The 23,436-nt window shown below is 41.9% G+C and overlaps 1 protein-coding gene across 1 annotated transcript; it reads right to left on the minus strand.

Moving 5' to 3' along the window:
• Window positions 1-28: 28 nt before the first annotated feature.
• On the minus strand, window positions 29-23,093 carry LOC106590161 (progressive ankylosis protein homolog B). The gene is made up of 12 exons (XM_014180826.2): window positions 22,565-23,093; window positions 17,016-17,232; window positions 16,642-16,760; window positions 16,121-16,204; window positions 13,961-14,131; window positions 13,512-13,646; window positions 12,630-12,722; window positions 12,410-12,502; window positions 5,289-5,418; window positions 4,695-4,818; window positions 1,346-1,445; window positions 29-928 (listed from the first exon to the last, which is right to left on the minus strand). Exons 1-12 carry the CDS (start codon window positions 22,658-22,660, stop codon window positions 803-805), a joined length of 1,488 nt encoding a protein of 495 aa, XP_014036301.1. The 5' UTR covers window positions 22,661-23,093; the 3' UTR covers window positions 29-802.
• Between the last annotated feature and the right edge of the window lie 343 nt (window positions 23,094-23,436).

Below are 23,436 nucleotides of genomic sequence, written 5' to 3' on the forward strand. Positions count from 1 at the left end.
AACGTGTCAATGTTTCAATAGTCAGATGGGCTCTTTAAATAACTATTTATTTGCCAAATAATATAATGCCTTTACAATATGTACATCGAACAGTCAGAATGTGCTATTAAGAAAATAGCTATACTTGTCAAAATAAAATGAAAGTACAGATTCCCAGACTGCATAAAGTGGACGAGCATAATGATGCAAACACAGTCACACACACCCACTAAGATACTGAGGGATTCCCGACCCCTTTCTGCAAGTTAATATACACTTTGCAAATTCCCGTCGCCTATATAAAACAGAACTATAGTTCTTGAACACCATTCAATGTAAAATACACCTGCTCAACTCAACAGGTCCTTTAAAATGTTCCAGCATTAAAATAAAATAAAGCTGTGCTTCTTTTACTTGATTATCCAAGTAAAATAATGTTTCTCCACAACACATTTCCCTTAGCTGAGGACCGGTTTCCCTACATCAGTTATTTCCCATGCTCAATTAGCAGTAACACGATGATGAAAGTGATTAATACTTATCCTATTTCTGCAGTTCATGAATACATTAATTGTCCAGAGGATTGGTAGGTATTTACATGGATTTCAGTGCATGGCTTGTCTGTACAGTGCGTGTTCCTCATCATGGCAGATCTCCACTCTTCTTACTGGCTGATCATCCACTCAAGGAGCCTATTAAACGCTCTGTGTTCTTCTCTCAGGTCCGGTATTAGGGCCTACCCATGGTCCTCTTCCGCTGGAATTCCCTTTTTCTATGGAGCTCAGCTCCAATTTCTCCTGTCTCTCTCTCTCTCCAAGTGCCTCTACTCCTGTTCCTCCTCCTCCTGGAGCTCCTCAATGGCATCCATCTGTGTTCTGGAACACACCTCGCTCATAGGAGCCGAGTCCTCTCCCTCCACCACCAGCTCGCTGGCCATCTCATTGTTTTTCTGTGGGAAAATGAAAGAAAAGGAAGGAATGAAGAGAAATGTATAGTTTATGTACTTCACTGTATGACTCTATACAGCAGGGATCAACTAGATTCAGGCACGGGACAATATATTTTCTTGAGCGGATGGTCGGGGCCGGAACATAACTACAAATTGACCGCAAGAAGCCCAAACATATATTTGACTACAACAATCATGCTTGCATTTGTATAGGGTCACATATCTCTCGTGTGGGATACACTTTGGAACAGATTTCCTAAATTAAAATAACTTGAGCTTACTTGCTAGTGTTTTTACAGTCGTATGTCCAACAATAAATTGCTCAACTTAAGGGGCCAAATGAAATCACCCGTGGGCCGCCAGTTGGGGAGCCCTGCTATAGTTTCTTACTCTTCCTTTATGTAGGAGTTCTCTCACCTGTTTTCGATAGACATAGCAGGCAGCAATGGCCACCATAGTAGACTCCCCTATGAAACCAGCCAGCAGGGACCCAACCCCCAGTGTGGCCCCGTGGACACTGAAACACAAACCCCAGCTTTCATTAACACTGGAATAACTGACCAGTAGAGCTCAGAATACAATACAGGATATACCGTAGGCCTATGTGGTACAGGCTTACCCTATTGGAATACATTTTGGGGGGCCGTATAGACTAAAATAGGCCCATTTCACCCTTCCTCTAAAGAAACTAAAGCAAAATAGCCATTTAGTTGTAGGCCTACAGTGTGTAGCAAGTGAAAAATGTGCAAATTAGTTCTGGAAGAATGCAAGTCATCCTAGATGTCTTGTTGTGAAATAGCCTGGCGTCTAGCAAACAGATGTTTTTTTTTTTTCTGGGGTAAAGAAAGTATAGCAGCAGGTCTGATGTACTGGCTTCAGCTTGTCAGTCTGGATGAGAGGCGTTGCTAAGCGATGGATGAAAAGTCCTCTCTATTATGGTCAGTCTTTTTATAGTGATTTATGCTCAGATACCGTTTGCCCACAGTGAAATGACCATCTTGAAGTGACACCGCTTTGTCGCATATGGTTCAGACAGAAATGGCAGTGACACATTCACTTGTATTTACAGATAAGGTAGGGTAAAAGGGCAGCTAGTATTGTCGATGGGTTGAATTCTTGTGCAGCAAAAACACTCGCTTTGCGCATAGATGCATGTTTAATTAACTCGGTACCAGTCCAAAAGTTGACACACCTACTCATTCAAGGGTTTTTCTTTATTTTTACTATTTTCTACATTGTAGAATAATAGTGAAGACAAACTGAAAGAACACGTGGAATCATGTAGTAACAAGTGTTAAATAAAATATTTAGATTTGTTTGAGATTCTTCAAAATAGCCACCCTTTGCCTTGACAGCTTTGCATTCTCTCAACTAGCTTCATGGAGGTAGTCACCTGGAATGCATTTCAATTAACAGGTGTGCCTTAAGTTAATTTGTGGAATTTCTTTCCTTAATGTGTTTGAGCCAAAACAGTTGTGACAAGGTAGGTGTGGTATACTGAAGATAACTCTATTTGGTAAAAGACCAATTCCATATTATGGCAAGAACAGCTCAAAAAAAGCAAGAGAAACAGTCTTACTGTAAGACATGAAGGTCAGTCAATCCGGAAAATTAAGAACTTTGAAAGTTTGTTCAAGTGCACGAGCAAAAACTATCAAGCGCTATGATGAAAATGTCTCATGAGGACCGACACAGGAAGGGAAGACCCAGAGTTACCTCTGCTGCAGAGGATAAGTTCATTGGAGTTAACTGCACCTCAGATTGCAGCCCAAATAAATGCTTCAGAGTTCAGGTAACAGACATCTCAACATCAACTGTTCAGAGGAGACAGCATGAATCAGGCCGTCATGGTCGAATTGCTGCAAAGAAACCATTACTAAAGGACACCAATTAGAAGAATGGACATTAGACCGGTGGAAATCTGTCCATTGGTTTGATGAGTCCAAATTTGACATTTTATTTAACCCTTATTTAACTTTACAATGACGGCCTACCAAGGTTTCAACCGCTGCATGTGTGGTTCCCACCGTGAAGCATGGAGGTGTGATTGTGTGGGGGTGCTTTGCTGGTGGCACATTTAACCAGCATGGCTACGAAAGCATTCTGCAGCAATACGCCATCCCATCTGGTTTGCGCTTAGTGGGACTATCATTTGTTTTTCAACAGGACAATGACCCCCAAACACACCTCCAGTCTGTGTGAGGGCTATTTGAACAAGGAGAGTGATTCAGTGCTGCATCTTATGACCTGGCCTCCACAATCACCCGAACTCAACCCAATTGAGATGGTTTTGGATGAGTTGGACCGCAGAGTGAAGGAAAAGCAGCCAACAAGTGCTCAGCATGTGGGACTGTTGGGAAAGCATTCCTCATGAAGCTGGATGAGAGAATGCCAAGAGTGTGCAAAGCTGTCTTCAAGGCAAAGGGTGGCTATTTTCAAGAAACTCAAATGTATTTTGATTTAACACTGTTTTGGTTACATCATTCCATATGTGTTATTTCATCGTTTTGATGTCTTCACTATTATTCTACAATGTAGAAAATAGTAAAAATAAAGAAACCCTGGAATGAGTTGGTGTCCAAACTTTTCACTGGTACTGTATATTATGCTACCTTATGTTTAATTCAAAACCATGCACAAAGAACCGGTCTAAAGATTTAATGAGGCTATTGGCTAAATATAAAACCGCAGAGAACCCATCAACTCATACCCTCACACTGAACTTGCAAAGCCTGCATTTGATGGTAGGCGATGTGGTGAACGGTGATAATTTACATATTCCTGATTTTAAAATCGTATCATCTGAATACATTTCTATTCATGTTTGCTTATCATGAAACAGAGAGCAGCTCCTCAACTCCGTGTCCCATTGGAGTCCAATCAACATTTCACAATGAGCTATAAACAAAGTTTGCTGAATTCAAATAAACCATCTTTAGATATCCAGTTTTAGAATAGAACATGATTCATATTGTAATGTGCCAAATCAAAGTTCATTGGTCGATACACCGATTTGAGGATGTTATCGTAGGTGCAGCGAAAGGCTTGTTTCTACCTCCAACAGTAAAACACAAAAAATAAACATTACACACAATCCATAAAAATTTAAATTAAGAAATATCAGAACAGGCAATGTCAGAGACCAGAATATAAATTGTGTATGTGTGTGTGTATATATATATATATATACACACACACACACACAGTGGGTAAAGCACTATCTAAACATTATTAAACTGACCAGCGTTCAATGACTATGTACATAGGGCAGCAGTCTCTAAGGTGCAGGGTGACTATTTGTTTAACAGTCCGATAGCCTGGAGATAGAAGCTGATTTGGTCACTCTCAGCATATCACACAATGTTATGCAAATGAGTTGCTGTAGTTGATGATGCTGGGGCATGCTGGGTCTGTCAGTTCTAGAGGTGCTTATGTGCGTCAGGTCGGTGCGTGCGCTGTTGATCCAAATAAAAGACATCTCGATTATTTAATGGGAAATTAGCGTCAAGGGCCGTTTATGCTAGTTAACGAACTACGTGTTGAGTTTTGGTGGCCACACAGGCTCGTTACAATATCAAATCTCTCATGCCACATCAAAATTAGGCCACATCATAGCTTACATTATTATGAGACTGGTGAATCAGGAACTCATACATGTTAGCTAAAGGACACAGACCGTGTGTACTAAATGGAACTCTATTCCCTTTACAGTGCACCCAGTCAAAAGTAGTGAATAGGGTGCCATTTCAGTGAGGTGTCCTCCTACCCCATATAAGGCAGCACGACCAGGCTTGTGATGAGGACGATGATGCGGAGCACAGAGCTGGGGGCCAGCACAAAGGTCTTCTTCAATGTCATGAGCCAGCCAGTCAGGTGGGCCCGGACTGTCACTACACACACAGGGGACAGAGTCAGTGGAAACGTCACATCAGACTGCTGTCTCAGCAGACCATGGCAGCATCCCAAATGGCCCCCTATTCCCTTTGTAGTGCCCTACTGGCACCCTATAACCTTTATAGTGCACAACTTTTGACCAGAGCCAATGGCGTTTTGGTCCAAAGTAGTGCACTAAATAGGGAGTAAGGGTGCCATTTGGGCCACAAACCATGACTCCGGGCTCAGCGGTACAGCATTGTGTTAACACACAGAAAACCCTCGTACTCAGAAAGGAACAGGTCAGGACACTACATACTAGGAGGCTCATTTGGGTGACTAATCCTAAATGGTCAGACATTTCCAGCAGACATTTCCTGTAACACTTCCTGTTACATATAGCAAGTATGTGTGGGTCATGGGGGAATCAAACTCACAACTCTAGTGGTGCAACCAACAGATATTACGCACTTTGTGCACTCCTTACCTGGCAGAGGGAAGAAGGAGAAAATCCTTAGTGGAACCACACAGAGCTCAGCGAAGGCAAGGTCCACACCAATCACATTCACTAGAATCTTCTCAGAGATGTGAGGGGTCCAGAACACCACAAAGCAGAGCTAGCAGCACAAAAACACACAGAGGTGTTATACACCACACGTAGCCGGGCTAACAAAAACAAAGTTATTTAACTCAGTTACATAACCTTGCCAAAACATTCCTCGTTGGAATTTACTAGATCATTAAGGCGAGTGAGTTTAGGTTCACCGCAGTCCCTTTTGAAGTTAACACAAGCCAAGCGTGTAACCCAAATATAATTAATTCTAATTGCAGTAACAATGTACAATACCGTACATAACACAATATTGCTACTCAAAATCACTGAGGTAAAAGAAACTACACACAACAAAACGCATGTCCCATGTTTCATGAGCTGAAATAAAACAAATCCAGAAATGTTCCATTCGCACAAAAATCTTATTTCTCAAATATGTTGTGTTCAAATTTGATTACATCCCTGTTAGTGAGCATTTCTCCTTTGCGATGATAATCCATCCACCTGACAGGTGTGGCATATCAAGAAACTGATTAAACAGCATGATCATTACACAGGTGTACCTTATGCTGGGCACAAAAGGCCACTAAAAAGTACAGTTGTGTCACACAACGCCACAGATGTCTCAAGTTTTGAGGAAGCACGCAATTGGCATGCGGACTGCAGGAATGTCCTCCAGAGCTGTTGCCAGAGAATTGAATGTTCATTTCTCTACCATAAGCCGCCTCCGTCGTTTTAGAGAATTCGGCAGTACGTCTAACCGGCCTCACAACCGCAGACCACGTGTAACCACACCAGCCCAGGACCTTCACATCCGGCTTCTTCACCTGCAGCGTCATCTGAGACCAGCCACCCGGACAGCTGATGAAACTGTGGGTTTACACAACCAAAGAATTTCTGCACAAACCGTCTCAGGGAAGCTCACCTGCGTGCTCGTCATCCTCACCAGGGTGTTGACCTGACTGCAGTTTGGTGTCGTAACTGACTTCAGTGGGCAAATACTCACCTTTGATGGCCACTGGCATGCCCCGAGAAATGTGCTCTTCACGGATGAATCCCAGTTTAAACTGTACCCTGCAGATGGCAGATAGCGTGTATGGCATTGTGGGCGAGGGGTTTTCTGAAGTCAACATTGTGAACAGAGTGCCTCATGGTGGTGGTAGGGTTATGATATTGGCAAGCATAAGCTATGGACAATTAACACAATTGCATTTTAAATCGATGGCAATTTGAATGCACAGAGATACCGTGACGAGATCCTGAGGCCCATTGTTGTGCCATTCATCTGACGCCATTACCTCATGTTTCATCATGATAATGCACGGTCCCATGTCGCAAGGATCTATACACAATTCCGGGAAGCTGAAATTGTCCCAGTTCTGAAATGGCCTGCATATTCACCAGACATGTCACCAATTTGAGCATGTTTGGGGTGCTCTGGATCAACATGTACGACATTGTGTTCCAGTGACCGCCAATATCCAGCAACTTCGCACAGCCATTGAAGAGGGGTGGGACAACATTCCACAGGCGATAATCAACAGCCTGATCGACTGTATGTGAAGGAGATGTGTCGAGGCAAATGGCAAATGGTGGTTACACCAGATACTGACTGACTTTCTGATCCACGCCCCTACTTTTTTTTTCTTTCAGTATCTGAACAACAGGTGTGAAATCCATAGATTTGGGCTTAATGAATTTATTTCAATTGATTGATTTCCTTATATGAAATAACTCAGTAAAATATTAGAAATTGTTGCATGTTGCGTTTATATTTTTGTTCAGTGTATATGATGTGTTCCTCTGGTTCTGGTTAGAAATATTTGAATTGTCAAAGAAAATGTAGCAGTGCAGTCGTGCCGATGACTCTTGGATGTTTTTCTGAATGTCTATGTTTAGTCAGTCACAATACTGTATACAAGTAGACAGGTCATGCTGAGTCATCAATGAATCAGTGGTTTTCCTCCGTTTTTCACCAGACTTCCTCACTGACTAAATCTCTAAAAGCCATCTAAAGTCAATTTGATGTTATATAGAAAATAATTTAAAACCCATTTGCTTGGTTTACAGTCTAAACTGGCAGTGAAACTTTCCCTTTGTGGTGTTTATTGTACACTTGTCCATCTTTTCTCTGCACTGTTGTCTTTCCCACAGAGTCAGACGCAATCAGAGCAAGTCTTGGCATGTGGGCTGTCAGAGGCTGAGCCTGTGTTTCCATCAAGCCCGTAGGCCATGCCTATCTGGCCCAATGTGCAGTATGCTATATACAGGTAACTGCCAAAATAAAGGAAACACCAACATACAGTGCCTTCAGAAAGTATTCATACCCCTTAACTTATTCCATTTTGTTGTGTTACAGCCTGAATTCAAAATGGATTAAATAAATTATTTTTTTATCACCCATCTACACACAATATCCCAGAATGACAAAGTGAAAACATGTTAGTAGACATTTCTGCTAATTTATTTAAAGTGAAATTATTTGGGGCGGCGAGTAGCCTAGTGGTTAGAGCGTTGGACTAGTAACCGAAATGTTGCAAGATCAAATCCCCGAGCTGACAAGGTAAACATTTGTCATTCTGCCCTTGTTCCTAGGCCGTCATTGAAAATAAGAATTTGTTCTTAACTGACTTGCCTAGTTAAATAAAAGGTCAAAAATATATATTTGTTTTAAATAAGTATTCACGCCCCTGAGTCAATACTTTGTAGAAACACCTTTGACAGCAATTACAGCTGTGAGACTTTCTAGGTAAGTCTCTAAGAGCTTTCCACACCTGGATTGTGCAACATTTCACAATTATTATTTTCAAAATTCTTCAAGCTCTGTCAAATTGGTTGTTGATCATGCTAGACAACTATTTGCAGATCTTGCCATAGATTTAAGTTTTTTAAAAATTTTAACTAATTTGGCCACTCCAGTATATATTTGGCCTTGTGTTTTGTGTTCTTGTCCTGCTGAAAGGTGAATTAATCTCCCAGTGTCTGGTGGAAAGCAGACTGAACCAGGTTTTCCTATAGGATTTTGCCTTTCTTTTTGATCCTGAAAAACTCCCCAGTCCTTAACATGATGCAACCACCACTATGCTTGAAAATATAGTGGTACTCAGTAATGTGTTGTATTGGATTTTCCCCAAACAACACTAAGTGAATTGCTTTCCCACATTTTTTGCAGTATTACTTTAGTGCCTTGTTATTCTGTACAGGCTTCCTTCTTTTCACTCTGTCAATTAGGTTAGTATTGTGGGGTAACTACAATGTTGTTGAGCCATCCTCAGTTGTCTCCTATCACAAACATTAAACTCTGTAACTGTTTTAAAGTCACCATTGGCCTCATGGTGAAATTCCTGAGCGATTTAGTTAGGAAGGACACCTGTATCTTGGTAGTGACTGGGTGTATTGACACACCATCCAATGTGTAATTAATAACTTCATGCTCAAAGGGATATTCCATTTTTTGTTTTAACCCATCTACCAATAAACTCAGCAAAAAAAGAAACGTCCTCTCACTGTGAACCGCGTTTATTTTCAGCAAACTTAACATGTGTAAATATTTGTATGAACATTCAACAACAGACAAACTGAACAAGTTCCACAGACGTGACTAACAGAAATGGAATAATGTGTCCCTGAACAAAGGAGGGGTCAAAATCAAAAGTAACAGTCAGTATCTGGTGTGGCCACCAGCTGCCTTAAGTACTGCAGTGCATCTCCTCATGGACTGCACCAGATTTGCCAATTCTTGCTGTGAGATGTTACCCCATTCTTCCACCAAGGCACCTGCAAGTTCCCGGTCATTTCTGGGGGGAATGGCCCTAGCCCTCACACTCCGATCCAACAGGTCCCAGACGTGCTCAATGGGATTGAGACGCGGGCTCTTCGCTGGCCATGGCAGAACACTGACATTCCTGTCTTGCAGGAAATCACGCACAGAACGAGCAGTATGGCTGGTGGCATTGTCATGCTGGAGGGTCATGTCAGGATGAGCCTGCAGGAAGGGTACCACATGAGGGAGGAGGATGTCTTCCCTGTAACGCACAGCGTTGAGATTGCCTGCAATGACAACAAGCTCAGTCCGATGATGCTGTGACACACCCCCCCTAGACCATGACGGACCCGTCCACCTCCAAATCGATCCCGCTCCAGAGTACAGGCCTCGGTGTAACGCTCATTCCTTCAACGATAAACGCAAATCTGACCATCACCCCTGGTGAGACAAAACCACTAAGAGTCCTGTCTGGTCCAGCAACGGTGGGTTTGTGCCCATAGGCGACGTTGTTGCCGGTGATGTCTGGTGAGGACCTGCCTTACAACAGGCCTACAAGCCCTCAGTCCAGCCTCTCTCAGCCTATTGCGGACAGTCTGAGCACTGATGGAGGGATTGTGCGTTCCGAGTGTAACTCGGGCAGTTGTTGTTGCCATCCTGTACCTGTCCCGCAGATCTGATGTTCAGATGTACCGATCCTGTGCAGGTGTTGTTACACGTGGTCTGCCACCGCGAGGACGATCAGCTGTCCGTCCTGTCTCCCTGTAACGCGTCTCACAGTACGGACATTGCAATTTATTTCCCTGGCCACACCTGCAGTCCTCATGCCTCCTTGCAGCATGCCTAAGGCACGTTCACACAGATGAGCAGGGACCCTGGGCATCTTTCTTTTGGTGTTTTTCAGAGTCAGTAGAAAGGCCTCTTTAGTGTCCTAAGTTTTCATAACTGTGACCTTATCTACTGTCTGTAAACTTCCACAGGTGCAAGTTCATTAATTGTTTATGCTTCATTGAACAAGCATGGGAAACAGTGTTTAAACCCTTTACAATCAAGATCTGTGAAGTTATTTGGATTTTAACGAATTATCTTTGAAAGACAGGGTCCTGAAAAAGGGAAGTTTTTTGTTGTTGATGAGTTTAGGTGTCCTCCTTTGCGAGGCATTGGAAAACTTCCCAGGTGGTGAAATCTGTGTTTGATATTCACTGCTCAACTGAGGGACCTTACAATTATCTGCATCTCTTGGGTACAAAGATGAGGTCGTCATTCAAAAATCATGTTAAGCACCATTATTGCACACAGAGTGAGTCCATGCAACTTATTATGTGACTTGTTAAGCACATTTTTACTCCTGAACTTATTTAGGCTTGCCATAACAAAAGGCATTGAATACTTCGAATAGCTTTGCCTAATAATTAATAGCCCTTACTTTAGTGAACTTGCAAGCCAAGAAATTGTGAGATACAACTTTTGATTAGCGATTACATGGTTCTGACTGTATGCCTGGTGGCTGATCTGCCTGGATGTGCCCCTCCCTCCAGCTTGCTCTTTCTTTACTGTGAAAGATGCGAGAGTTTGTTCTCGGAAGTAGCCTAGTGCAACTAGTCTACTCAGTCTCCTCCGTTGCAAAACTACTGAATCTTAGGAGTCGAGGACTTGATTCTTAGCATAATCGAAGCTTGACACCGGGAATCGAGGAATCTATTATTTTGGAGTTGACTCTCAGCCACTCTGTAGCATGGATTTCGTACTCCTCCACAACTGTGTAGCCCCCACTTGGTTGATGCTGTTGCTTCAGTGCAAAAAAAGCCCACTAAACATCAGTCCAGACCAGTAGTCATCCTCACTACGACCACTGTTCCATTTCCATAATGCAGTCAGGTCTCATTGATCAAAAAGCAGCTGGTGCTGCGATGGATCTTTTAAATGCAAACATTAACGTTAATCAAGTCAACCTGCAATCAGTCCTGCAACTATGTGGGTTAAAACAACCAGATATCAAAACAGCAAGTCAATGACTTATCAAAAACAAAAAAAGCTGATACATCTAAAATATGTACACAATTTACAGAGATCTCTGTTTAGGCTGCCTTACGGCACCATGGCAACCACAGAACCCTGGTTGCCAGGCTTGAGCCCACACCCACTTGTTTATAACAGTGGAATTCCACATCTGGTTGGCATGCTACCGCCACTCCTCTCCGTGGCTCCAAGGTCTTAGCTTTTCCACCAACTTCCTGTTTTTCACATCCCAAGTCATTAGGGACACATTTTTTCCACCCCATCAAATCAGTCTCGGGTTGTTTTCTGTTCCCATTTCTACCCTGTATTTACCACATATCCCGATAGCGAAACCGTGAAAAACCAGACGATTTATGACAAGGCGGAACAATACCTTTCTCAACTTGTGCTTTTACAAGACCAACTTGTTGTGCTCTGTTCTATTATCAATACATGTAGAGCTGGATGAAAAATAGAAGTCAGCTTTCATTACTTTGCTCCGAAATACACATGCATATATAAACTGATATGTTATGTGAAACAAATATGTTTATGGAAATGCCACAATTGCATTATGCCCTTTAAACCAGGAGAAGAAGCATTCGGGGGAGTGACAGTACACCAACCAGGTGTGCCTCTCCCTCTCGCTCTGACACACTGCAACCTGACTCCTGAAGTCAGATATAGAACAAAGAAAACACTGCTGTATAAATACTGTACATTCTGTCCAAACATACAGGTATTGAAACCACTTATTCCGCATAGCTGGTTCTATACCTGCTCGTTTGGTGGTTTAGCCCTTCAAGCCCCAGGGCTTATCCAGAGCCTAAGTATATATTTATCTATGGCATAGTGTTTATCCATCCAGTGTCATCTTCCCCTTACTTCTTCCTTTTCACACGAGGAGTCGTTTTCAGCAAGGACAAAAAAAACAAAACAAAAAAAAAAAAATAGGCTATAGTTCAGAAAATTACTAAGTATAATACCAGTCTGTCGAGATCATTATGTAAGAAGCATTGACAGGAACAAACGCCAAGAATGCCCACGTAGAACACCGAAAGGATGTTCCGCTCTGCTTGCGTGACTCTCAAAAAACTGTTTTTCTCTGATCTGTGGCAGGCTTTGTGCCATAACTGACAAACAGAACACAAGTGCTAAGATAGTCTGGGGTTTGACTCTGAATTCTACACTCTGGATTCTCATTTTTCTCTATAGAGTTAGTATACTTCCCAATAGTATTTGATTGTGTGACAGTATTGGAATAAAAACTAAAAAAGCCATACATCCTTCTTACCGTGAGCGATAGCACCAAACAACAGGCTGTAAACTTTTTGATATGAGTCTTTGTGACCGGTGTGCCGGATATGAGCTTATTGCTGGGATTGGTCTATTGAAGAAGAGAACATTATCATTAGTGGGAAATAAAATGCATGCCACCTGGACTCAGTACCCAAAGATATATAATATGTTATGATCTGCAACAAGAGGCTATTGTTAGACTGGCCTTGGTTTACCTTGTCGAAAGCGGGATAGACAGCCCTCAGTTCAGTCAGCCAGCCATAGGGCATGTGACCTACAGGGTAGGTGGCAGTGAGCACAGCCACTGCCTGGCCAAGCAAAAAGAGTCATTAGGATTCACATGACATTTCATTTCCTTTTTGGATAGCTTACAGCAATGTAGCCAAGATGTTAAAACATGACTGACTAGCCAAAACCTGTCAGCAAAGACAATTAGCTTAGTTGGTAATCGCATTAGGATTTTCCCATGTTCATACCAGGGCAAGTGCCTCGGGCTTGTCAGCATTGTGTGTAACCAATAAAAACAGGCAGTGACAGTCTTTGCACAGACACAGAGACGTTTAGGAATGTTTTCAGTCACTGTCAGTGTGAGATCACCCTCTGAGTTTCAGGTTGAATCACGTAAACACCACTGTGCTGTTGATTAGTTCCAGTTCATTCTGGTAAACAGCTTATTGTTTTGCCTCTGGTTAGGTCTCTGAATGCACGAAAGCTCCAGAGAGATTGTTCAAATTAATTTGGCCATTTCAGCTGTGGTATCATGAGAAGGGAATCAACCTAGCGAGTGGATAAATGCAAAGCCTGTACTACAGGCCGAACTGATGCTAAGAGTTCAGCTGTATGAAGTCACTTTAGTGTCACAGTACAAGCATGGTAATGAACACTGGCAGTCAAAAGGTCCCACCCACACAGTTGACATTAGAAATTCCTCCTCCCATGAGCCAGCAGCCTCTCTCTTCAGACAACAAAACATTCGATTAGAATCCAGACCACTTCTGGTAAAGGCCATTGTGTTTGGCAGCTGCCGAATAACAGGGAGTGGGACTGAGCTAAATGGGGTATTATTGGGGAGTGGACTGAGTAGTCTACAAAGTCACCTCAGTAGCTGCGCTGCTCCCCTTGAGGTCCCGGGACACAAAGAGGTTGACAATGGGCCTGCTGATCCGCTGGGTAGCCAGGATGAGGGCCAGAGGCCACCAGAAACTCAACATCTTCCTGATGGTGGCATCTCCCTGCAAAGTGACGTTAACAGGAACGAGAGGGGAAAACAGGGTTATGTTCAATCTGGGTGCTTTGTAGTTGTAGCGCTAGCTCCTCATGTAAGGGCAGTAGTATTGATTACTAGATAAAATAGGGGTCATTGACCTAATTGTCCTGGTTCCTTTTGGGACATAAGCTACTATTACACAGGTAGTCTGCAACTGCAACAAAGACAGTTTTAGAAGACCAAGATGAACTGATACCCCAGTAAAGATGCACTACATGTTGAACTCCATCTGTGTCATTTAAAAAAGGTCCCAGTAGGGCGACTAAGGAAGCGGCGTACCCCCACGTCAACTCCACTGGAGTCGGGGATCTTGTCGTGGATGTTGTAGTAGTAGCCTAGGCCCACGATGGTGAAGCGCACCAGTGCACCCATGTACAGGGAGAGGATGGGGATGAGCAGGGGCTCCACACACGGCAGGTTACTGTGCAGCAGGATGGACACAAACACAATCTGCCACAGAGAGGAGGGAGACCACAGTCAGATCTCTACACACTCACGCACACTGACACTCCCAACACACATGACTCACTGCATTTTCTCACACACACATAACATGCACACACATTTATACTGACTCTATACACACGCACTTAGATACAATCATCATATACACTGATGCTACTCTGTTTAGCATATATCCTGATGCCTAGTCACCTTATCACTATACATATCTACTTCTAGCACTCCAGTATCCCTCCACATTGTAAATATGGTACTGGAACTGGCCCTGTATATACAGTTGAAGTCGGAAGTTTACATACACTTAGGTTGGAGTCATTAAAACTCATTTTTCAACCACTCCACACATTTCTTGTTAACAAACTATATATTATATACAGGGCCAGTACGGGGGGGAAAAAAATGTATGAAATGAAATGTATGCATTCACTACTGTAAGTCGCTCTGGATAAGAGCGTCTGCTAAATGACTAAAAAAAAATGTTTTTAAATAAAAATAACTATAGTTTTGGCAAGTCGGTTAGGACATCTCCTTTGTGCATGACACAAGTAATTTTTCCAACAATTGTTTACAGACCGATTATTTCACTTATAATTCACTGTATCACAATTCCAGTGGGTCAGAAGTTTACATACACTAAGTTGACTGTGCCTTTAAACAGCTTGGAAAATTCTAGAAAATTATGTCATGGCTTTAGAAGCTTCTGATAGGCTAATTGACATCATTTGAGTCAACTGGAGGTGTACCTGTGGATGTATTTCAAGGCCTACCTTCAAACTCAGTGCCTCTTTGCTTGACATCATGGGAAAATCTAAAGAAATCAGCCAAGACCTCAGAAAAAAATTGTAGACCTTCACAAGTCTGGTTCATCCTTGGGAGCAATTTCCAAATGTTTGGCCATAATGACCATCGTTATGTTTGGAGGAAAAAGGGGGAGGCTTGCAAGCCGAAGAACACCATCCCAACCGTGAAGCACGGGGGTGGCAGCATCATGTTGTGGGGGTGCTTTGCTGCAGGAGGGTCTGGTGCACTTGAAAAAAATAGATGGCATCATGAGGAGAGAAAATTATGTTGATATATTGCAGCAACATCTCAAGACATCAGTCAGGAAGTTAAAGCTTGGTCGCAAATGGGTCTTCCAAATGGACAATGACCCCAAGCATACTTCCAAAGTTGTGGCAAAATGGCTTAAGGACAACAAAGTCAAGGTATTGGAGTGGCCATCACAAAGCCCTGACCTCAATCCTATAGAAAATGTGTGGGCAGAACTGAAAAAGTGTGTGCAAGCAAGGAGGCCTACAAACCTGACTAAGTTACACCAGCTCTGTCAGGAGGAATGGGCCAAGATTCACCCAACTTATTGTGGGAAGCTTGTGGAAGGCTACCCGAAACATTTGACCCAAGTTAAACAATTTAAAGACAATGCTACCATATACTAATTGAGTGTATGTAAACTTCTGACCCACTGGGAATGTGATGAAAGAAATAAAAGCTGAAATAAATCACTCTCTACTATTATTCTGACATTTCACAGTCTTAAAATAAAGTGGTGATCCTAACTGACCTAAGACAGGGAATTTTTACTAGGATTAAATGTCAGGAATTGTGAAAAACTGAGTTTAAATGTATTTGGCTAAGGCGTATGTAAACTTCCGACTTCAACTGTAGCTTACTTACTTCACGTGTTCTTCTTATTTCGTATTTTATTTCTCAAGTATTTTTGTTGTACCTTATGTAATTTGTGGTACTACATTGATATTGATTACAGCATTATGGGGTTTAGAGCATGCAAGTAAGTCATTTCACGTGACATTAAAACTTAGAGCACTCCCTTACGACCACATCACTGTCACAACCTATCAGAGCAGGGCATACTGCCAAGTCCACTTTTGAGGTCAATTGCATTAGTCTTGGCAACAAGGACCAAACTTCACTGTAATGGAGATTTAGTGAAAAACAAGGAAGCAATCTGCTGAGTACCTGAGCGATAACATCAGAGATGGAGGCAGAGCCTACGATGACGCTGTATTTGTGCTTAAGGAGAATTCCAGCATGGATCCAAGCCTACAAAACAATAAACAAAGAGACAATTGATGCTTCTCCACCCAAGAATTTCAGAACACCAAGTACCCATTGTTCTTGCCTGGCTTGTTTTAAAAAAACAAGCCAAAGGCCCACATTGAAATCTGATTTCGACCAGGCAAAGAGAAGATATGCAGTCGTTGAAATACAGGGACAGGCGTCTGTCCATTTTAAGACCCAGCATGACGAGCAGAGGATTACAAATCATTTTTCTAGGTCAGGTGTTTTTAAGCTTCCCTCTTCCATGACTATGGCTCTCCGACTGGCCATACTTTGGGTCATGGAAGAGCTGGGCTGCGTCCCAAATGGCACCCTATTCCCTACATAGGGCACTACTTTTGACCAGCGCCCTATAGGGAGTAGCGTGCCATTTGGGACGCAGCCCCTGAATCAAGCCGTATACTCTACTCAGCGCTCACCATGGCGTCCAGCAGAGGGAAAGCTGCCAGGTAGAGGAAAGCCCTCCTGGTCTTGTTGCCCACGGAGTCGTCCACATGGTGGAGCTTATTGATGATGTAGTAGCCTAAGTCTGTATGGGCTGGAGACGGGGAAGACAGTCAGGATACTATGAGAACTGAGGAGATGACACAACTAAAACGATTAGAAAAGTTGAACATGATATAAAGAAAAAACGTAGTAGGTTTGCCTCTTAATTACCCCAAAAATAAAAGCTCACCCAAAAGCAGTTTACAACTGACACATATCATTGGATTGTAAATAACAACTTGTAATTAATAAGAAATATGGGTAGTTAGTTACTATTAAAATGTAATAATTTGGGACAAAGCCTCACCTATGAGAACGTGAAGGATGAATGCTATTGTGCCTGCTACCGCCATGCAAAGCACAGCCTTGGCCCTGTCTCTCTTGCTGTTGACAAACACCAGGCCCACGTTCTTGAAGTCACTCATGGGCCCAGTGAAGAACTTCATTAGCGAATAAGCCAGCCCGTAGCTGGCTAGCATCTCAACTGCATCCTCTTTAAAGCCTGCTAAACCCCGGTTAAGTGCCTGCCAAGGACCAGAAGGGCAAGGGAATGGATTGGAAAGAGTGAGAACTTATTAGCCTCACTAGGCTCATCATCATACCATCATCATTCATACCAGTGCCGTGCTAGGCTAGTCCCAAATCTGTTTGTGCTATCATGTCGAATCCTTGTCACTCATTGTCATACCAAACATGTTAGCTGACATGGTAGCATAAAGACATCTGGGACCAGGCTAGTACTGTGATTTACTAGTAAACAAATGGCAGGTTTACACTGTATACAGTGAAAAGATAGCAGTGACATACTTTGTTAAGGTCATTTCCATGTAAAAAAGGACCCATGAGCACTGACGTGAAGCTCATTAGGAACGCATCAAATTGTGTGTCAAATGAAAGCTAAAGAGTTCAGATACATTTTTCAATCAATTCAATAAAAATTTGGCCTAAGTAATGGCTTTTATTTCTGGTTGAAACAGATGGAAAGGGGAATTTAGAAAACCATGTAACAGAAGGTATTAGAATTACATGACAACATAATAATGTTGAAGTAATGACCCCTGCCAACTAATATCAACACTTATTTGGTTTTGGAGAAAGGATTTGCCTTCTATAAGTTTAAGAAACATTGCCTTCTAATTCCGTTACCAAAAACGGACATATCGGGATTTTGGTAATTAGGAACTGTATCTACTTCCCCAGAGTCAGATGAACTTGTGGATACCATTTTTATGTTTCTGTGCTCAGTATGAAGGAAGTTTGAGGTAGTTTCGCCAGCCAATGCTAACTAACAAATCGGTAACAGAACTACTGAATAATCTTTAACGGAATTACTGCAACTGAATTGGCTACCATGGGAAATCAGTGGTCACAAACCACAGTTGGGTTACCTACTACTGTCCTCCCTTCCACTGGCCTACTGTTATGTTAAGCTCATAACAGTTTTTTGTTGTTTCATTTGATTTCAATAACTTTTTGACTGCACCCCTTTTGATTTGAATGAAACTATTCTTGCCGGTCGGTAGAAGTGGTCAGAAAGTGACTTTTGGGACCGGAATGCCAAAAACATTCAGGAGATGGAGGTGCTCAAAGTTCACCCATTTTGCATATCCCACTATACCATGAGACATCCATGTCTTAATCCCTGGAAAAGATTAACGGTTGATTTTGACATCATTTAAAAGGTTACAAACAAGGTTGTCAAGCTACTTAATAATTTATTGGGAGAATTTTTTTGTTGTTGTTGAAAAAACTAATTTTAACCTTTAACGTCAATTATCTAAAAACACAAACTCAGATCTTTGTTTTATCTTAGACCCTAATTTACATAATCTGAGGTGTATGTGTTTTGCCCGCCATCGGTTGAGACAGCATACTGTTGAATACAGGGTGGGTGTCATTTCAATCATAGAAATATAATTCATAGAATGGACATATCCCTTCAGACCACTGCAATTTAGCTAGTACACCATTAACATTTCAATTTCAACTTGCAATAACTACCACAAATATGGCCGCCGGTCCACCCACCGTCGAATGTCAACTTAAATGGGAATGTCTATTCTGTCATCTATATTTCTTCTGATTTCAATAGTTTTCCTATGGAAGATTGGCAGTTATTTAAAACAACTGATATTCCCATTCAAGTCGACATTCTCTGATGCGTGGATCTCTTTGTGGTACCATTTTGAAAGTCGAAATGTCCATGTTATTCCCATTTTAGTACATTTATCCGCAACAACATGACACCCACCCTATATTCAAGAGCATGCTGTGTCTCAGCCGATGGCGGGCATTACACAAACACTTTAGATTATGTAAAAAAGGGTCTAAGCTAGGGCTGGGCGATATGGCCAAAATATCATATGGCGCAGTTGTGAAACAGACGTCTATGATTGGTTCAGATTTGGTCTGGACCAACCAAATTTGGTCTTGTTTGCGGTCAGAGCTCATTTGAATAATAGCCAGAGTGTAGAATAATACTCATATATGCAAAGAACTCATATATGCAAAGGATGCTATTGCATATTTCTACCTTTGTGTACATAAACAGGATACATCACCATGAAGAGAAAGAAATGCATAGTTATGGATATGAATGTCAATGTAGTACAGATCAGGGACCCATGATGTAATTCTACTTCGCTTACTGTACTTCAATCACCAAAACAGATTGTTTTCAAACTCAAGGTGTCATGTCATAGCTGACACACCCTTCTTTCTACACATATTTGAATATTAATTCAGAGCAGATATTTAACAGAGCTTTTGGAAAACGTGGTCGCATAAAAACTGAGGGAAATTTTACCATAATTCTGTTACCAAACTTTGCATCTGCACAGTTCTTCCAGTAAAATGTGTTTTTGTGAACATTTGTGTAAATTGTTCAAAGTAGTCCTTGTGCATAGAGTTGTATGATTTGTTAAACTTTGAAATCAATGGTTTTTATTTGGCATACATTTTAAAGTGAAAAATCTGAGTCTCAGCAGCAGAATTGCCCTTAAAGGCCCAGTGCAGTCAAAAACGTGATTTTTCTGTGCTTTATAAATATTTCCACAATATGAGGTTTGGAATAATACTGTGAAAATTATGATAATCGCCTTTTAGTCTAAGAGCTGTTTGAAAAGGCCGCCTGAAATGTTACCGTGTTTTGATGAGATGGAGTTTTGGCCTTCCATGGTGACATCACCATGTGGTAAATTAGCTAATAGGCCAATGAGAAAGAGAGTTCCAAACTTCTCTGCCAATAAGAGCTCATTTTCAGTTTTCCCCTTTCCACTCACACCACTCCCAGACAGTCCTCGCAAAATTCTTGCTTGAGAAATTGCTCTTCGCTAAGTTTGTTTTCAATTAAAATGTTCCACAAAAACAATCACAGTGTTTAATTGTTACTCAGAAATGATTTATTATTGAGATAAAATGACTGCAGTGGACCTTTAAAATAATGGATGTTTGGAAATATAAATCGGCTAGGGCAGCCAGGATGCAAAAACACTGTTCTCCGTTACACGCTGTCGTGATACTGAACCACTGAACGAGTCATTCAACTAAATAAGACTTCCATTTAGCTTTGCCTCCAGAGAGCATCCACAGCTGCCTCTTTCCATAGAAGGGAGCCGGGTGCTATTTATATCTGCTCACGTGGCCATTACATAAGCATAATCCTAACCTCTTCCGAGACACACTGTGCCGCTTGGACTCCCACTGTCCACAAGGCAAGAATACCAGCTAGGAGCTAGGCCTGTCATCTGTCATATGACTGGGCCTGAATGGGAGCTGTGGGTCACTGGTGTGGGGCTATGGCAGGGGAAGGACATTCATAACATCTCCACTGAACTGGGCTTTAGTTCTGCATGCATTATGGCATTTTCACAAGCCACAAAGATGCACAAGTATCAGTACATCTACTAATGATTAAATCAGTGACAGCGTTTATTAAACCAAAATCTACTCTTATTTCCCAGTTATATCTAGTGGACCTCACTTTGATCACTGCCCTAGATCCCTATGACAATTCAAGGGCTTTTTAGTTTACATTCACTGCTCTAGATATCACTGATGCATATATAGCCCAATCCCGCCTAACCACCAATGAAGGCTAGGCTACATCGTATAAACCAGTGGTGGTTGGTGACGTTTAAGATGAGGATTTTTTTAATTTATTATTATTTCATGAGCATGGCCTTATTTCTATTACAGCACCACTGGATGACTGTCATTCATAAAATCTAGGGTGTAATCATTAGTCCAAAAGTTACAAACAAGTTTCTATTGGACAAATTCAGGTATGTTTATCCCTGTTTTGTTTGCTTCCGTTTAAGAAAAGTTTTTCAACAGAATCGGCGGAATGAATACACCCCTGATCACACTTAACCACAGTTCACTTTCATAGCAGCCACATACAAACAGCTTGTTATATATATACACTGTAATTCCTTCTCGCAACTATCTACGAGCGCTCCTCTCACCTTTTTCCTTAGCTTGTGAACTTCAGTGCACAACACATCAGCTGTCTGTGACCAGGCAAAAAAATGTTCCATGCCAAACCTTCATTTCATGACTGCTAACTGCTACACACAGCCTACATCATTGTCACATTATAGTCAATCACCATGGCTACTATAACTAACATGTTAGTAAACCTGCTACAATCATGCAGTACAGTGTAGTCAGCGGCAAGCAGTTTAGCCAATACACCGGCAGGCCTTAGTGAGAATAAATTAATAAAACCAAAAGCTTACATTGACTTGGAAGAGTTCCAGTGTTGGATAGCCATATCCAGCTAGCTAACATATCCTCCCTCTCTGTTTGAGCTGGGTGTTTGAGTAGGCTAAACTAGCTAGCCGCATTTGATGCTAGCTAAGACAGTGAAAGTGAAAAAATGTATACTAAGAAATATGGCTAGCTCTCTCTCTTGCTTCTTAATTTTGGAAGAAATCAATTTGTTCAAAACTGTTAAACTTTTCTTTCTCTGAGTCAACTACTCACCACATTTTATGCACTGCAGTGCTAGCTAGCTGTAACTTGTGCTTTCAGTACTAGATTCATTCTCTGATCCTTTGATTGGGTGGGCTACATGTCAGTTCATGCTGCAAAGAGCTCTGATAGGTTGGAGGACGTCCTCCGGAAGTTGTCATTACTGTGTGAGTCTATGGAAAGGGGGTGAGAACCATGAGCCTCGTAGGTTTTGTATTGAAGTCAATGTACCCAGAGGAAGACAGAAGCTATCTGTCCTCCAGCTACACCATGGTGCTACCCTAGAGTGCTGCTCGGGCTACTGTAGACCTTCGTTGCATACAGTGTGTTTTAAGCCATTATTTGGTGACGTGAATATATTTAGCAGTTTTATCTAAAAAGGTTTTTATTTATGAAATTCACCGAGGATGATGATCCTCCCCTTCCTCTGAGGAGCCTCCACTGGTATAAACACAGAAGAGTTGCCATTGTCTAAATATGGGTTACATCAACTGCTATCTAGCTAATTTGTCTATAGCAGAATGTGTTTACTGTTTACCAACATCAAAATAGATAGTCGCACTCATTTGCACAAACATACACTGTTTTGGAATCTCTAGGCTTAGAATGGTCAAATGATGTAACTGTGGGACACTACTACTACTAGTGGTGGTGGATAGATAAAAAAAAAACATTCTGTACCATGTTGAAAGCTTAGCTCAAGTCAGCATAGTAGTCAAATCAAGCAAGCAAGGTTTAGTTAGCACGACAGTGTTTTGACCGTGCCAGATAGCTAGTTAGCTGCTTGACGTTCATCGCCTTGCCTCACCCCCAATGTTGGCTACAGACACATATCCTACACAAACTAGGTTGTATCATGTCAATTTGATGTCGCAAACCTACCTGTTCGCCGAGGTCGATGGCTACATTGGTAATAGCCAAAGGCACCAGAAAGCGGATGAGAGGCCAATAAGGAATGAGAGATGGAAATTCCACCATAGTGTAGCCGGGGTGACAGAACGAGGGGCATCTGCCTCTGTCTTGACTATTTAAAAAAAACGTGTTGGTAGAATAGATTTTACGCACTTCACTTCTCGTGAAATAAATGTCAATTAAATTGACGATACTGTACGTTACAAGTCAGAACGCTCCCCGCATCGCCGTTTCCAAGAAATATGCTTCGGTGTGCTGAGGAGAAGGTCATCAGCAATTGCAGATGGGCGCTTCTCCATTGCTCGACATCGGTGAAGGAGAAAATGACAGCTAGCTGCATGAAAATTAGACAGAAAATCCAGCGATAAGGTCTCGACTTGAATCATAACAATAATCGGGAATTCCAGAGACAGCTCTTGTAGTATAACATTCTGAGCGTTCGACAGCCTGCCATCCCGCCTTGACTGGCGTCAAACCACGTGTGTGTCGTGAACAACATTAGCGTGAGCAACAATAGTGAAATCGACCGTTCGCCTTCAAAGTAAAGGTCCCCCATTGAAACTGATGCAAACGGATAAAAATAGTAGAATATGTCAAATTGGACTTGATAATGCTAAACAAGGTTGGAATGTTGTTATATAAATTCAACAAAAGACAATAATGACTTAATTTGACGCAAAAACAAATATGTTGAAATCGCAATGTGGATGTGTTAGACTTTAGAATTGCATTGTGCACAGCCTTACCTCTGGATCTTGGGTCCATGAAATGGAGTATCAGCCTGCTCAGTGACACCCACAGATTACAATTCTAAAGTGTACACAAATATTAACATCTTAGAT

Source organism: Salmo salar, chromosome 29, assembly GCF_965601325.2.
Source record: "Salmo salar chromosome 29, fSalSal1, whole genome shotgun sequence".
Classification (NCBI taxonomy): domain Eukaryota; kingdom Metazoa; phylum Chordata; class Actinopteri; order Salmoniformes; family Salmonidae; genus Salmo; species Salmo salar.